This window comes from Diceros bicornis, chromosome 3, assembly GCF_020826845.1.
Source record: "Diceros bicornis minor isolate mBicDic1 chromosome 3, mDicBic1.mat.cur, whole genome shotgun sequence".
Classification (NCBI taxonomy): Eukaryota; Metazoa; Chordata; class Mammalia; order Perissodactyla; family Rhinocerotidae; genus Diceros; species Diceros bicornis.
Genome location: NC_080742.1, coordinates 87,703,215 through 87,719,665, shown reverse-complemented (window position 1 = coordinate 87,719,665; position 16,451 = coordinate 87,703,215). Strand labels below are relative to the sequence as shown.

General features: G+C 37.3%; 1 protein-coding gene across 3 annotated transcripts in view; it reads left to right on the top strand.

The window, feature by feature from the left end:
• The window catches only part of KDM7A (lysine demethylase 7A), a 124,757-nt gene that overhangs the window by 82,167 nt on the left and 26,139 nt on the right, over positions 1 to 16,451 (top strand). For 2 of the 3 annotated variants that reach the window (XM_058531290.1, XM_058531280.1), the window contains exons 3-9: positions 2,804 to 2,921; positions 6,281 to 6,441; positions 8,471 to 8,612; positions 8,923 to 9,109; positions 10,317 to 10,479; positions 13,970 to 14,057; positions 15,566 to 15,672. In XM_058531290.1, coding sequence (XP_058387273.1) covers positions 2,804 to 2,921; positions 6,281 to 6,441; positions 8,471 to 8,612; positions 8,923 to 9,109; positions 10,317 to 10,479; positions 13,970 to 14,057; positions 15,566 to 15,672 — 966 coding nt within the window. Of the gene's footprint in view, positions 1 to 2,634; positions 2,685 to 2,803; positions 2,922 to 6,280; positions 6,442 to 8,470; positions 8,613 to 8,922; positions 9,110 to 10,316; positions 10,480 to 13,969; positions 14,058 to 15,565; positions 15,673 to 16,451 lie in introns of those variants that run through there. The other variant, XM_058531299.1, reaches the window with a different exon arrangement.

The window sequence follows — 16,451 nt, the reverse complement described above, 5'->3', positions numbered from 1 at the left end:
ACTTAATATGGTGAATTTAGACTTTACCCTCTAATGGGAATTAAAAACTTTATTTGAGGGCAAGTATTAAAAAACAGCCCAATACTTAAACACATATTCTCAGTGCTCCTCAGGCAAATGTAATCCAAACTCAAAAATTTCTCTCCTTTCCCTATAACTACTACTAGAATATTCCTTCACTGGCCGCCTTCCTTTAAGAAATTCAGTCAGCTCTTGCAGTGGCTGATTTTATGTGTTGAGCATGTTGGGCCCAACAGGACAGGTGTAGCCTTCTGTTAACATCCTGCAAGTCAGCACATTTAAAAGGAAACAAAAGTGATTGGTAGTTTATTGGGTGCCCCAGGCACTATGCTGAGAAGTACTTGACCTGTGTTATCTCCTTTGATATTTATAACACCTTGATGTGAGAAAAATTATCTAACTAGCTCTTTCATATAGCTATTTCACAGAACTAGAGTTAGAACTCATAGCTGTCCAATCCCAAATCTGTTCGAATTCTAATCTGTTCTGCCAAAATGAAAATTAAAACAATATAATATCATAGTTTACTTATCAAATGGACAGCTTTCTCTTTCTTTCTTTTTTTTTTTTTTAAAATGATGGTGCTGGGCCGGCCCCGTGGCTTAGTGGTTAAGTGAGTCCGCTCCACTGCTGGCGACCCGGGTTCGGATCCCAGGCTCGCACAGACGCGCTGCTTCTCTGGCCATGCTGAGGCCGCATCCCACATACAGCAACTAGAAGGATGTGCAGCTATGACACACAACTATCTACTGGGGCTTTGGGGGGAAAAAATAAATAAATAAAATCTTTAAAAAAAAAAAAATAAATGATGATGCTCACTTTGGACCTGGGGCTTTGAAATAGGCTGCTTATATATATACTGGGAAGAATGTCAGTTACCTACCACTTTTCTGGAGGCAGTGTTGCAGCATGTAGCAAGTGTCTTAAAAATACTGAATCTTTCTGCTAGCACTTCTAGGAATTTATCCTGAGGAATTAATGAGGGAAACAGATTTATGTATATGAATATTAATCTCAGTTTTGTTTGAAGAAAGATTCAGAATGAACTAAGTGCTTGAAAATCAAAAAAGGATTATAATATGATCCATCTACATCTACGTCTTAAAATTCTAGGCTGCCTTTAAATTGCTTTGAATATTTGATAAGGAGAAATATTGAATATTTAATAAGGAGAAAATGCTCATGATATAATAAGAAAGGTAAGCAGCATAAACATTATGATTCCAGGTGAAAATAAAGTGGGGTTATGTATCTATATATATGTAGGAAAAAAGCCTAGAATGAAATACCCTTGAATCTTAGAAGTGATTTTAAATGAGAAAAAATAACACACAAAGGATGCCTTAATGGTATTTTCTAGGAACATTGCTCTGTGATTCTCAATTTTTCTCATGAGATTTTTTTAAAAATGGGGTTTACTCTCTTTCATTTTGAGGGTCTGACTGCCATAAATTAGTTGGGAATCTTGTTTTAGACTCTCGGATGTGAATAAGCCTGATTTCTTAGGGCTTATCAATAAGCCCTATTGATTATTTAGTGCGACTTCTTCTTATCCATACGAGGATCCAGTATTATTTTATTATTATGATCTCTGTAAGGTGAAGGTTAGAAATGACTTAGGTTCATAGAGTTGCCCCCCCCAACGTTTTATTATGAAAATGTTCAAGCATATAGGAAAAGTTGAAAGAATTTTACAGTGAGTACCTCTAAACACACTGTCCAGATTCTACTATTAACATTTTACATTATTTGCTTTACCACATATCTGTCTATCCTACTATCTACCCATATATCTATTTACCTTGTTTTTTTGATGCATTCTAAGTAAGACATCAGTACATTTCCCAAAATCATAGACGTTTTAGGCTTAAGAGTGATTTTCAAACTTAAAAAAAAAGATGTAAAACTGAAATCTTACATTGACACCACACAAAAGATATGTAGGTGGTGCCACCCTGGTGGAAAGAGGTCCAGAGCTCCTCCCTTGGCCTCTTCTCCATCTTCCCCTTTGTTAAGCATTCCTCAACACAGTTTGAAAAACAGCACTCATCGTGAGCCCCTCATTTCCACATTGAGGAAGCTGGACCCAGACATGTTAAGTGACTTGCCCAAGGTTGTAGAGTAAGTTATGGCTGAAATCCAAGTCTGCTGATTTTGATTGTCATGACTATTCAAGATTCAAGCCTCCCAGAGCTGGAGGATCACAGGATCTTAGCGTTAGAACTAACCATCGAGTTATTTATTCTGTCATCGCACTGGTCTTCCTTTAATTATGATGCAGTCACCTGCTCTTCTTTGTGTCAGTGTAACCATGCTTATTTTGGGAATAAATCTTGACATAAGAGAGAAAGGAACTGTGATGTTAAAATAGATTTCTGATGTGGAGTCAAAAGCCCTATCCTGGGAGGATGACTTGGATAATCCATAAAAATCATATTATGACTTAATGTTCTAGTGAAAATTATGACTTTAAATAATTGTGAGATTTTATAGTGTGTATAAATGTGGATATTATAAAAGGCTCTATCTGCTAATTTGAATTCCTTGGTTTAATTTTAAAATTATTTTGAAATAGATTTTTTTAAAATCCACAGTTAATTGCCTATAATTGCAGCATTACATGAAGTAAAATTTACTTCTTCAGCCTGGAAATGTATTAAAAAGTGAGTGTTTTTATTGTACTTACAATTGTTATTTCTGATTGTATAGAATATAATGATTAGAAAGTATATGATATCACCAGTTACCAAAAAAAATTTTTTTTACTCTTGTAAAAATTCAGTGAAAAAGAGGAGGAACTGGCACAGGCACGACTACACAGAAGTTGACGATGGTTCCAAACCAGTGCAAGCTGGAACAAGAACCTTTGTTAAGGAATTACGTTCTCGAGTCTTCCCAAGGTATGGAAACTTGTTCTGACCAAAGAAAATTTAAGAATGTCACTTGGTAAAGTGACATTATCTGAAACAATATTTTCAAACTTCAGGTTGCAACCCATTATTGGTCTCAGTCAGCTTTTTATCTTTTTTTTAATGAAATAGAATAGAAAATATCAGTACATTGCAAGTAATAGGAGTAAATGAGCATGGTTTCATAGAACCTTTGTTATATATATATGTACTGGGTCACTGTGTAAAAATATATTTCTTAACTGTGGATCCCAGTCAGAAAGTGTGAAATAGACTAATCTAAGGCAGTTGTTCCCAGTACTTGGTTCCTTATGATGTGCAACTGCTGCTTCTCTTGCCCTTTCACCTCACCTACTCCTGTTTTCAAACTCTGTTCTTTTTCTTATGTTGTTTTCATATCTGTCTCCACCCTGGGTCTACCAGAAGTACCCACAACCATTGCTCAGCTTCTCTGGTGGTAGCAGAACGCGGCTTTTTGACTTTTTAAAGATAATGGAAAGTATTTGAGTTATCTGTGCCTCAGAGACAGTCAAAAGCATTGTATAGAGTTTAATCATGCTAATTTAGATCATTTCCTACTGCCTGCCTGACATCTTTTTAAAGTGATAATGCTTGATAGGCTTTTACACAGGATCGTATCCAAGCTTGTTAAAGAGGGGAAGTGCAATTTAAATTTAAATCACAATATCACATGCAGCCTATTATGGAATTATTTCAGATCCTCTAACTATAAAACCCTTGCTACTTCTTCACAGTCTTTAGGATTCGTGTTCACCCTCCTCCCCCTTAATCCTTAAACAGAAACATATAAATGATAAGCAGCTACATACTGTTGGCTCCCTCAGGTTGACTAAGAAAGAAAACATGTGAAGCACAGTGATTTCTTCTGATATTTGTGATGTGAAGGGCCCTGTTTTCAAATATTCTTTATCAGTTTCAAAGTCGTTGGAGAAATGATTGTTTTCCTTGATTGGTTTGGAGCCGACCAAACCTTAATTGGTTTGACCAGAGTTTTCAGCCTGGGTCTATGGGCTGGCTTTAGAGAGGTCTGTGAGTTCCCTAAAACTGTATAAACAATTAGTGTCGATGTGTGAATGTGCATTTTTCAGGGAGAGGAGCCGTATCATTTTTTTAAGTAGGTTCGTGACCCAAGAGTAGTGTTAAAAATCCTGGCGTAGTGATTCCTGTGGTTTCTCTTCCAAAGTAAACCCAAATGAGAACAGGTTATAGAGAAGGTCACAAACAGCTAAACTGTAATTACCATTAATTAAAAGTCTCTGGTTTTGCTTTGTTTAACTTCATAACCTTCATGTCATTTAAAACCATGTTGGAGTGACAATAACTAAATTACACATACTCCATGTGATTAACACAGAAGTGTATAAAATAAATGGGTTATCTTCTCCCTCCCCTATTTAGTGTAAGTCTTTTGAGACCCTTATCTACATAAATAACAACATTTAAAACAGTTATGTGTATAGATGTATGGATGTATATATACATCTAATTTCTGAAAAAGTAAAATAGGGGGTAGGCCCTGTGGCCTAGTGTTTAAGTTCGGCACGCTCCGCTTTGGTGGCCTAGGTTCGGTTCCCAGGCGCGGACCTATACCACTTGTTGGCAGCCATGCTGTGGTGGTGGCCCACATACAAAATAGAGGAAGATTGGCACAGATATTAGCTCAGGGAGAATCTTCTTTAAGCAAAAAGAGGAAGATTGGCAACAGATGTTAGCTCAGGACGAGTCTTCCTCAGCAAAAAAATAAAAATAAATAAATAAAATTGGGTTATGCATATGTTGTGCAGCTTGCTTTTTTACTCTATTATGTTTCACAGATATCTTTCCATATATATACAAAAATTTACCTCTCTCCTTAACTGCTGTGTAGTATGCAGTAGTGTAGATATACACCATAATTTACTTAACCATCCCCCTGTGATATATGTTTAGTTTGTCTCCAATTTTTTTCTCTTGCAAGTAATGATGTACCTAAATTTTTAAGCACTTTTATCTACATATTTTTGATCAACAGGGGAAGTAAAACACCAAACACGTAAGATCAGGGAGTAGGTACAAGTGATTTAAAATTCTCCGTTAGGTTCTTGTTTAAGGAATTGTTTAAATCTTAGAGGGTGGGGAAAGAGGGACACTTGTGGATGCTTATGGGGAAACTAAATGGCTGTGCAGAACTCAATGAGTCAGATGTAGGAGATCTAAGCCCTCCACTTGTAAGACTTTCTAGGAAAAGTCTGTCTCGATTTTTTTAGGTCTCAAACTGACCTTCCCTTATTGAGAGGGTGGGAAGATCAGAGCCCAGTAATTCAGAGAACCAGTTTCTCCTGTCTTCTCCTTGACATCTAGGCTGCAGATGACATCATGATAGGGAAGATCTGATTGTATAAACGGAAACTGTTGTGTTTTAACCTGTAATGCAAATGTTGCACTTAATTTTGAATATAGAGTGTTGCATTCTGTGAGCCATTGGGAGGTAAAATCTAGAACATCCCCATTTAAAGAGATCTGTGGTTCTTTGATGCATAGTTAGATAGAGGGCAGTGAAAAGGGACAAACCACACTTAAGCGTAATGCCTGTGGTAACGTGTTCATCATCAGAGAGGGCAGCTGGAGGTTCATCAACCCTTTTTAGTGGCTTAAGGTAACTACCTATTAAAACTTATTAAATACTGGTTGTAACAGATCATTTAAATCAGGAGTTCTCAGTTGCGGCGTTTTGGGCGTTTGTCTCAATGGGCAGGGACCACAGATGCTAGTCGTCCTCCAGTTTGCAGGACAACGAGGAATTGTTCTGTGTACTGTGAGACTTCAAAATGTCTGACAAATATTTATGTAGAATTTTATAGCCAGATACAATCTGGTCTGTTTTTACTTACTGGTATTTATTCTAATGTCCTCCTTACCTTTTGCTCTTCTGATTTCCTACACAGTTTGTGTTGAGTGGCTTCTGATCTTGTTGCTTCTTTTAAACCAACCACTCATTGCGCTTTACTATAAGCATCTCATTATTCTATTATCTCCTCTAGTGTAGGTTACCTGAACATTTACATGTTGAAATATATAATAAACTAATTTTTTCTCTTGTTATAGTTAAGCCATTTTATATAATACATATATATTTTTCCAATTACTGAAGTAATGATCTATGAATTTTACTTTAGGATAGTAAAAGGGGCTATATAAAACATTTGTTATAAAGAGGAGAATTAAGTATGATAGGTTGAGAAGCGCTGAGATAGATAATAATACAGTTTATGAATTAACCCATTACCAGAGTATTTTTTTTAACTGAACTTATCGACAAAAATGACGTTTTACTCCTATGTTTTCCTTAGTGCCGATGAAATCATCGTGAAGATGCACGGCAGCCAGCTGACGCAAAGATATCTGGAGAAGCATGGATTCGAAGTCCCTATTATGGTCCCCAAATTAGATGATCTAGGACTCAGGCTCCCTCCGCCTACTTTTTCTGTTATGGATGTGGAACGTTATGTAGGTACGAACTTGATTCCTTTAAGTGCTTGGGAAAACACGGTACAAGTAAAAATGATATTATCCTAATAATATTAAAAGTTATGAAGAGATGTTAATTTAGTTTAGTTTCCTGGGTCAGGAAAAGTGAAATTCAGTATCGCCTATGTTGAAGACTGTTTTTTCTGAGCAGAACTACAATTGTCAGAAAAACAGAATGAAACATGTTACCTCTTCTTACTCACTTAGCCTCATCCTGCTGCTTTTTTGTTGTCATCCAATTTTCTGATACTTGCTTAGGAAAAACTATTTACTGAGGGCTAGCTACAGATCCCAGGAAGAAGACCCTGGGATATTGGATTGGGACTAGGCCTTGGTAGCATTCAGGTACAGGATTTCTGGATCCTGCTTTGGCCACAAAAAAGAGGAGATCATTTTGAAACCTATTTTTATATTAATGACTTGGTGATACTGCCATTTAATGATGGCTGGACTTAATTTGCTGTTTTGAGGCCCAGAAAGGCATAAGAAACACGGGGAAAACCCTTCATCTATTGCAATATTGTTGACATTTTCAGTCATTTCGTTCATTCTCATCATGGTATTTATAAACTGACTCTGTCAGTCTCATTCCTTGTCAGCAATAGATAGAGGTTATTTGAGGATTAGCTCTCAACTCTACCTTGACTCAGAACTGTACATTCACTACAATACGTTATCTCCTGAGCATGAAACATCTAAGAACTTGTCCTTTTATTGAGCCATTGGTTGACAGTTCTCATTGGTAACTATTTCACTGAGGAAATCCAATTAAATGTCGTGACTTCACATTCAGCTAATTTTGAATTTTTTAATGAATTAGGGAGTGAGGCAGAGGTTTAAACTAAACCTGTTTGCACAGATGTAGAATAAATGGCTAGTGTGATACAGTCATGCGTCACTTAACAAGAGGGACACGTTCTGAGAAATGCATCATTAGGTGATTTTGTCGTTGTGTGAACATCTTAGAGTGTACTGATGCAAACCTAGGTGGTATAGCTTACTACACACCTAGGCCATATGGTACTAATCTTATGGAGCCAGTGTTGTATATGCAGTTCATCATTGACCAAAACGTCATTATGTGGCACGTGACTATATAAGTATAGGAAAAAATGTTCAGACTACTTGATAGCTAACTTTTTATTACTGCAAAACGCTTCAATCAACAGAATTGTCTTGCCTCCTAAGTATAAAATAAAGTCTACTAGGCAATACTTTCTTAACTTATGTAAAGTTACATTAAAGTAAGAAAATGGCATTTATTTGTTTTCTATTTCAGATTGATTAACTATTGCCATATTTGAAATTCCACCTTATCCTGTAGGACATTGTAAAGTTGACTCTGCTTCCGAGAGTGACGATGCAGTGGTGTACAAGCAATGCCCATGGTTTTATAGGAAAATTGTAAATTAATCCTAATTCAAAACTCCTTTCACAGACACTAATGTGAATGGATTTTTGCTTCCTAACCACTATTTTTTCTTGAAGCAAAATCTTAGAAGAGAAGACCCTACCAGGCAAGCAGAAATTGATTGTCCTGGTTAACTTGTTCACTAATTCCCCAGTGACTGATCCGTTTTTCAAAATGATAGACCGAGAATCTTGGGAGTATAGAAGTGAAAGGGAAGAGCCACTCTCCTCATTTGATACAGGAGGAAATTGAAACCCAGAGCGTGTGGCAGTTCCCACATAGCAATGTTTTGTCGTTATGAGCTGCACACAAGAAATCATTGGTATGTAGAAACCTTTGTAAATATATAAGTTTTACACTGTGTTAATTATGCAGCTCTCTCTTAATTGCTTATTCTTTCCTTCAAACACCGTCCCTTTTTTCAAAAGTTCTGGTTGGACTCAAAGTACAGATATAGGAAGAATCTTCGTCTAGGCTATGTAGTTTTATAGTTGGCTTAATTATCATACTGAGTAAATATGGTCTTTAAAATATTTTTGTTTAGGACATCTATTGATGTAACTCTTAAGCCCAATAATAAGACTATAATTTTTCTCTGCAGGTGGTGACAAAGTGATAGATGTCATTGATGTGGCAAGGCAGGCAGACAGCAAAATGACACTTCACAATTATGTTAAATACTTCACGAATCCTAACAGACCAAAAGTGTTAAATGTGATCAGCCTTGAATTTTCAGATACAAAGTGAGTAGTTCTGGACATTTTTGTTTAGCCTTCTGAGTGTTAGCTAAATGTAGTTACATGATAAATTTATTTCAGTAAGAAACATAATTGTGACTTCTAAAGTGGTCCAGTATTAGCAATGTTGTAAATTTTGCTTTGGCATGCTCAGAGAATATTTAGAAATATGATGAGTTTTAAACTTTAAGTATTGTTGTTAACCTTAAGTTCCAGTTAATTTCTTGATTTGGGTTGAGATGGGAGATGCAATTTTAAGAAGTTTTAATTTGCATGATGTGGCTGTGTGTGTATATGTGTGTTTGTTCTTTTAAAGGATGTCTGAATTGGTGGAGGTCCCTGATGTAGCCAGAAAACTTTCCTGGGTGGAAAATTATTGGCCAGATGATTCAGTCTTTCCCAAGCCATTTGTTCAGAAATACTGTTTAATGGGAGTTCAAGACAGCTACACAGATTTCCACATTGACTTTGGTGGAACTTCAGTTTGGTACCATGTCCTCTGGGTAAGATTGGGATATTTCTTTGTTCTCTTATTGACAAAAACATTTAAGTCCCATTTTTCTAGGGGTGCCTTCATTTGCTGTAAATGACATTTGTAAAGAGGGAAGTTTTGTATTTTTTAAGTAGGATCTATCATTTTACCTTTAAGCATTATGATTTTTTTAACCCAAGTAATGGAGGAGTCATGAGTTCTTAATTTATATTTGGATTCCTTTTTTTGCCTCCATCTTATAAGTTGGTCTCTTTTAGCCTTTTGTCTCTTTTTGTTTCCTCTTCCCCCTAGTCAATTATCAGTTAATCCCTGAATCAAATACCTGAAAAGGAGCAAAATTACTGTAATAATTGCTTCTGTCCTTAAGGTTAGACTAGGACAGCTAGTTGGATAAGTCAGGAATGCCCATAAAAATACGAATTCTTCTTGGCAGCTTATATTCACCTTGCTTTATCTAAAACCGCACTATTCAATACAGTAGCCACTAGCCACATGTGGCTAAATTTAAATAATTAAAGTTAAATGTAATTTAAAATGGCAGTTCCTCATTTACACTAGCCACATTTCAAGTGCTCAGTAGCCACGTGTGGCTTATGACTGCTCTATTGGACAGCACATACGTAAAACATTTCCGTCATCGTAGAAAGTTCTGTTGGAAGTGTTGATCTAGAACCAAATCTTCATCTATATCAAATGCCTGTGCCTCGGCAATGCTCTGGACTACATTTGATGTGTCCTTAAGCTCCTGTTCCTTCTCTCCATGAGAAAGCAAAGGGTTAATTCATTAAAGGAAGGAAGTTTATTTACAGGTCTTTAAAAATAATCATTATATTATAGATCTTAGAACCAAGGGCAAAGTTAGCTGAGATGACTCTCTGTAACCTGGGGCCTATTAACATGTATTTGCTTCTATGCCTTGAAAATGAGATCAGTAGGATGTTTGTGATTCTTTACCCTCGTCTCCTGTCACTATTTCTCCAACACTACTTTATTGACTTCTTGTCATATTTGGGAGGGGGACCTTTAGTTCCTGGGAAGATGCTTATTAAGGGTGATAGCTATTGATCAGGTGTGCGAAAATATGTCTTTCGGAGCCTTAAAAAATCTGATAACTCTCTAATTTAATTTAGATCACTCTATTGAGAAATTGCATCAATGTAAGCCATTCTAAGAGTGGCTTTTCCATTTTCAAAAATAGTGTTATTACTTCCTTCTAGGGTGAGAAGATTTTTTATTTGATAAAGCCAACAGATGAAAATTTGGGACTCTATGAATCTTGGAGTTCATCTGTGACCCAGAGTGAGGTGTTCTTTGGAAATAAGGTGGATAAATGCTACAAATGTGTGGTAAAGCAGGGACATACCTTATTTGTTCCTACAGGTAAGGTTTTAATCCCATCCTTGCTCCCCATAGTTGACACTCAGTCACATGGAGTCAGCGTTTCATTAGAACCTTTGGCTTTGACATGTTTGGAAAGTAGCTTTGCATAGCCTGAGAGATAATTCCGATCTTGGACTTCTTACTTCTTTGTCCCTTAGAAGGCTTCTCTGGTAGTTAGGACTTATTTTGGCATTGCGTTTTATGTCATTTGCCTTCATTTTTATTTCTATTCAGATAAAATTCACATACCATAATATTCACCCTTTTAAAGTGTACAATTTGGTGGTTTTTAGTAGATTAACAAGGTTGTGCAACCATACCAGTATCTAATTCTGGAACATCTCATCACCTCGAAAAGACACCCCATACCAATTAGCAGTCACTCCCCGTTCCCCCTCCTCTGAGCTCCTGGCAACCACTAATGTCCTTACAGTCTCTGTGGATCTGCCTATTCTGGACATTTCATATATAATATGTGGATTATGTGGCCTTTTGTATCTAGCTTCTTTTAGTTAGCATAGTGTTTACTAGGCTTATCCATGTTGTAGCACATATCAATACTTCATTATTTTTTATGGCTAAATAATATTCCATTGTATGGATATATCACATTTCATTGGTCTGTTCATCAGTTGATGGACATTTAGGTTGTTTTCACTCTGGCTATTATGAGTAGTGCTGCTTGGAACATTTGTGTAAAAGCTTTTGTTTGGAGGTATGTTTTCATTTCCCTTGGTTATATACTTAGTAATGGAATTGTTGAGTTATATGGTTTAATGACGTTTAACTTTTTTTGAGGAACTGCCATACTGTTTTCCAAATGGCTGCACCATTTTACATTCCCACCAGCAATGTACGTGTGTTCCAGTTTCTTCACATCCTCACCAACACTGTAATTATCGTTTTTATTTTTGCCATTCCAGTGGGTGTGAAGTAGTGATAGCTCACTGTGGTTTTGATTTGCATATACTTATGAGTAACAATGCTGAGCATTTTTCTTGTGCTTATAGGCCATGTGTATATCTTCTTTGGAGAAATATCTATTCAAATCCTTTGCCCATTTTTAAGTTGGGTTATTTGTCTTTTTATTGTTGAGTTGTAAGTGTTCTTTATATATTCTGTATACTAGACCCTTATTAGATATATGATTTGCAAATATTTTCTTCCATTCTGTGGGTTGTCTTTTCACTTTCTTGTTAATGTTCTTAGCACAAAATTTTTAAATTTTAATGAAGTTCCCTTCAATTTTAACTGGTCAGCCAGCTCTACACTGCTGTCAAAGGCCAAGCCTGCTGTAAGAATCTGGGCTGCTGTCTTGGGACAGTTAGGAGGCAATGGGTATGTTTTTGAGGGACCCTAGGAAGGGATTGAGTACCAGCCTTAGTTTTAGCCTCAAGTATAGATATTAGGTGCGTCATTTTGAGATGGCTTAATGCATGTTATGGACTCTCCAGGCCAGTGGTTTTGAGAATTGTGTTCTTCTGATTCAGGTGACCTTAATGGCTGCAGACCTGTTACCACAGGCCCTGCTTTCTTGCCTTGCCTCTGGTGTAAATAATAATTAATATGGGTTGAATAAATGACTGAATAAATGCTTAGAACTATCAGAATTTATAAATCTAGATAAGTATCAATATTTTATTGTGAATGGTCTAAGCTCCCCCCTTAAATCCTCTTCCTAGTGCTCCTTTTTGTAACAAATATTTTGTCATGCCCTCTTCAAAATCTTGAATTCAAATTCATTGACAATATAAACCTCCTATACCAATAATTTTTTTAAAAATTGATTTAATGACCTAACTAGAATATAAAGAATAAATTAAAAAGTAATTTATAATAAAATACTATTTGAAAAGGTGCCTGCTCAGGCACAGCAGCATTAGAAGACAGAATGAAATAAAGGCATAAGCCAGCAAACCAATACAGGTGTGTGATTGGCAACTCAAATTCTATAGCGCTGGTGTAGATTAATGATTCTCAAACTTCGCTCGATGTTAGAATCACCTGGAGGGCTTCTTACAACACAGATTGCTGGACCTCATCCCCAGCGGTTCTGATTCGGTAGATCTGGGGTCAGCCTGAGAATTTGTATTTCGAACAAGTTCCCAACTGATACTGGTGCTGCTGGTCTGGGGACCACACTTGGAGAACCACTGCTATAGAGTTGTGATTTTTTTTCCAAGGTAGTTGGCAACTGATAAATTTCCAAATAAACTAAAGCACAGTTTTCTTCAATTTACAGAGTATTGTATTCCTGGAAAATCGTGCCAAAACCATGCAAAAAATACCTTGTTTACATACATAATGGAGTTATAGTTTCTAGGCTCAGACAGTTAATGACAGATTTTGTACCAATATGAATACCCAGCAGAAGTTCTCAAGTCCTGAGGAATGTAGGACAATTTCTTAGTATGTGGAACTGTCCTGCATGTTGCTCCCCTGGCTCTCGCTCACGAAATGACAACAGTGCTTCCTGACCATTGTGACAATCAAAAAAGCCCCCCAAACTTTCCAAGACGCCTTCTACTGGCAGTACTGCCTCTGTTGGGAAGCACCAATCTATAGGATTTGTAGCTGACGTAGACTTCTAATTTGTGATTTCAGGGTCAAGCTCAAGGTTTTGTGCCTTTGAGCGCACACATGGGCACCACTTGAAAGTCAGTCTTTTGAGGAGTTTTTTGATATTGTGTCATAGCACAATGAGGGATCAGAAGATGAAAAATATAAAGAAAATGGGATCTCTTTTAACAGCTAATTTTTACATGCAAACGTATGTGTATATATTTATTTATATTTATATTTATATTTATGTAAAGTCTTTATGTTCAGTCTATGGACATTTCTTTCAAAAGTTAGGCATCTCTTAGAAATGATTCTCACTTTGAAAACATTCTTATGGGAAAACAAGACATCATTGTGACTGCTGACATTTATATTTATAGCACCACAGCCTCCCTGATGAAATGTGGATGATCTACCCTTACCTTCTCAGAGGCAGGTCCCCGGTTGAGTTCTGCTGATCCTCCTCTGCTTAGTCCCTAAGGGCACTCATTTCAGGATGATGCTGGGGAAGCAAAGCGCTCAGCCAATCCCAATGTTCATTTAATGGAAGTGTGCTTGCCTCATTCCAACGAGATTTGATTTGTCTCAGGGTAAAATCTTTAGTATAAACTTGAATTGTGTTTTTAAACTAAAAAACTAAAACAGCAACAACCACAAAACCTTCAGTTATCCCATACCATGATTTTGTCTGACTGGATCAATGTGTTTGTTTCCTCAAACTCAGCACAGAGCCTGGCATATCATAGGCATTCAGTAAATATTAGAGTGAATGAATCTATGGATTGTAGTAGACATTAACTTCTCTAGCACTGGAGTATGAAGTAAACTGATGTTGATATTTTGAGTTACTTATTTTACAGGTAGATATCATATTTGTCTGGTTTAGAAATTGAAAAACCACTGATTTATATACTTTTAACCATTTCAGGGTGGATTCATGCTGTGCTCACTTCTCAGGATTGTATGGCTTTTGGGGGGAACTTTCTGCACAACCTTAACATTGGCATGCAACTCAGGTTTGTGCCCTCAGTATTTAAAGGATCTTTTGTCTTTTCTCAAATAGGACATTGTTTAAAAGTTTCAACTACATATTTTAATTAAGATCTCATGGAGATACGCCCTGAGAAAGTATTAGGAATAGGAACTTTTAACAAAAATATTGTGTTAACATTTTCTCAGGAGGACACCTTGATGCATTTCAAATCTAAAACAAAAACAATAATTTATTCAGTTTGAGACTAAATATCTCCCCTAATCGGCTGTCCTTTGGCTATTTTTACAATGAGGGAAATGAACTAAATCCAGTCAGACTCAAGTGTGACATATGGTGCTCAGGACAAGCAATTTTGAAGTAGGATTGCTGTCAAAACACCCACTTTAATTTTGCCGTGGGTACAGGATTAACAGCTATTTCCCCTTCTGTGCGAGAATTTCACCTTTGGGTAACTGTTCCCCAATGAGAGTAGCATGAGAGTAGAATGTTATGTGGCAACATTGCTTATGGTATAGTGACTCCTGATTGATAAACTCCATCAGGATGGGGAGAACTAGAAATACCTAGTAGGAAGCCGTATCCTTGGGCTTTCCTGAATGTGATGACTCTTGTAACTTGCATGCCCTTGGGGAGCCCCAGAAGCTATGCGTCTTTGGAGTTATTACAAGAAATGCTGGCTTTTATGAGGCCTGAAGCTTTAAGCCAGGGCAGCTCGCACCCTGCCAAGTGGGAATCTTGTTTCTTTATACCTGAGCTGTCCCTGAGGGAAAGATGGCTCCTGACTGTATGGACTGCTACAAGGACTCCCACAGAAGACTGACACTGTAGCAAGCTGTGGTTCCTGTCTTCTCACCTTGACCAACGCCAGGTGTGGTCTTGAGCTTGAATGCTTAGGAGAGCCTAAAGAAAACTCCCTGGGGGCTGGCCTGGTGGCGTAGTGGTTAAGTTTGCCCGCTCCGCTTCTGAGGCCTGGGGTTCCCAGGTTCGGATCCTGGGCACGGACCTACACACTGCTTGTCAAGCCATGCTGTGGTGGCGTCCCATATAAAGTGGAGGAAGATGGGCACAGATGTTAGCCCAGGGCCACTCTTCCTCAGCAAAAAGAGGAGGATTGGCAACAGATGTTAGCTCAGGGCTAATCTTCCACACCAAAAAAACCCCCCAAAAAAACTCCCTGAGTGGGTGTGGCAGTGTTGTCCAGCACATGGAGCTGTTTTCTAAACATATTGTTTTATTTATTTTGGTGGAACCCTTATAAAATTCCTTCTGTTAAAACTAGGATACAGATCCCAAGGTGTGATCTTTTGGAAGGCCAGTGTAATTCTTCACTATGCTGTCATTTGTTAAGGGCAGACTTGGATAAGATCCCAGTTCAGGCTTATCAAATGTGGGATCGTTAAGTAGCATACAGTACTTGATTGGTCTTATACGTCATGGCCTGCTTATTCTATTTTTCTTAAGTTAGTTGCACCTGTTTAACTTTGAAATGATAATATTAAAATTAAGTTTCTTCAAATTTTATTTATTTAGGTGTTATGAGATGGAAAAAAGGCTAAAAACACCAGATCTTTTCAAATTCCCTTTCTTTGAAGCCATATGTTGGTTTGTAGCCAAAAACTTGCTGGAAACCCTGAAAGGTAATTAATAATCTGTACATTTTGTTGTATGATGTGATGCATGATGTTTGTAAACTCACTAAAAGCCACTGATAGAAGGAGAGGACCATTTTTAGTATAATGTGACTGTTGCCCCTATTTTGTTTTTTGAATCCATGATTTCCCCCACCAAGAGCCTTTTTAGCAAGTTAGAGTCTCTAGTTCATAGCCTTAAAAATCAGATATATGATGGGCTGCATCAGAACAGCACAGGTAGTACTGAAAAATGTTCATTTCACCTGGGACTCTGTAGCCTGCACACACTGTCAGGCATGTAAAAGTGCCTCACTTGCAAAAATGAAGTTTAAGCCAAGAGACTGTTACCTAATATGTGTTCCCAAACATTTGCTTTAAAAAATCAAGGGGATGTTTTCATGTCCCGAGAGAATCAGGTAGTGCCTGTGCCATTACGTTATGACCATTGTGCTGGCCAGCGTAAGGCACTTGTTAGCACAGACCAACTGAATTTCAGGCTGTGAGTCTGCAGTGATGGAACATGGGGTTTTGCGGGATATCCCTTTATTTAAACTTGAAAGCTACCTTTTTAATGTAGAATTTCAGATCTTGGTGTTTTATCTTTGGTTTAGTAATCTTTGAGCGGTCAAGTTGGAAACTGAATGTCACTTCTACTTTTACCCACTTTTTGTGTTCGTGCACTTGTGCTTGTGAGAATACAGTCCGTCTGGTTTTTGTGTTGTCTAACTTTTCTAGTCAGTTTGCAAATAGTGTTGTTATATTATAGCTAACTCCCAGAAGAACAG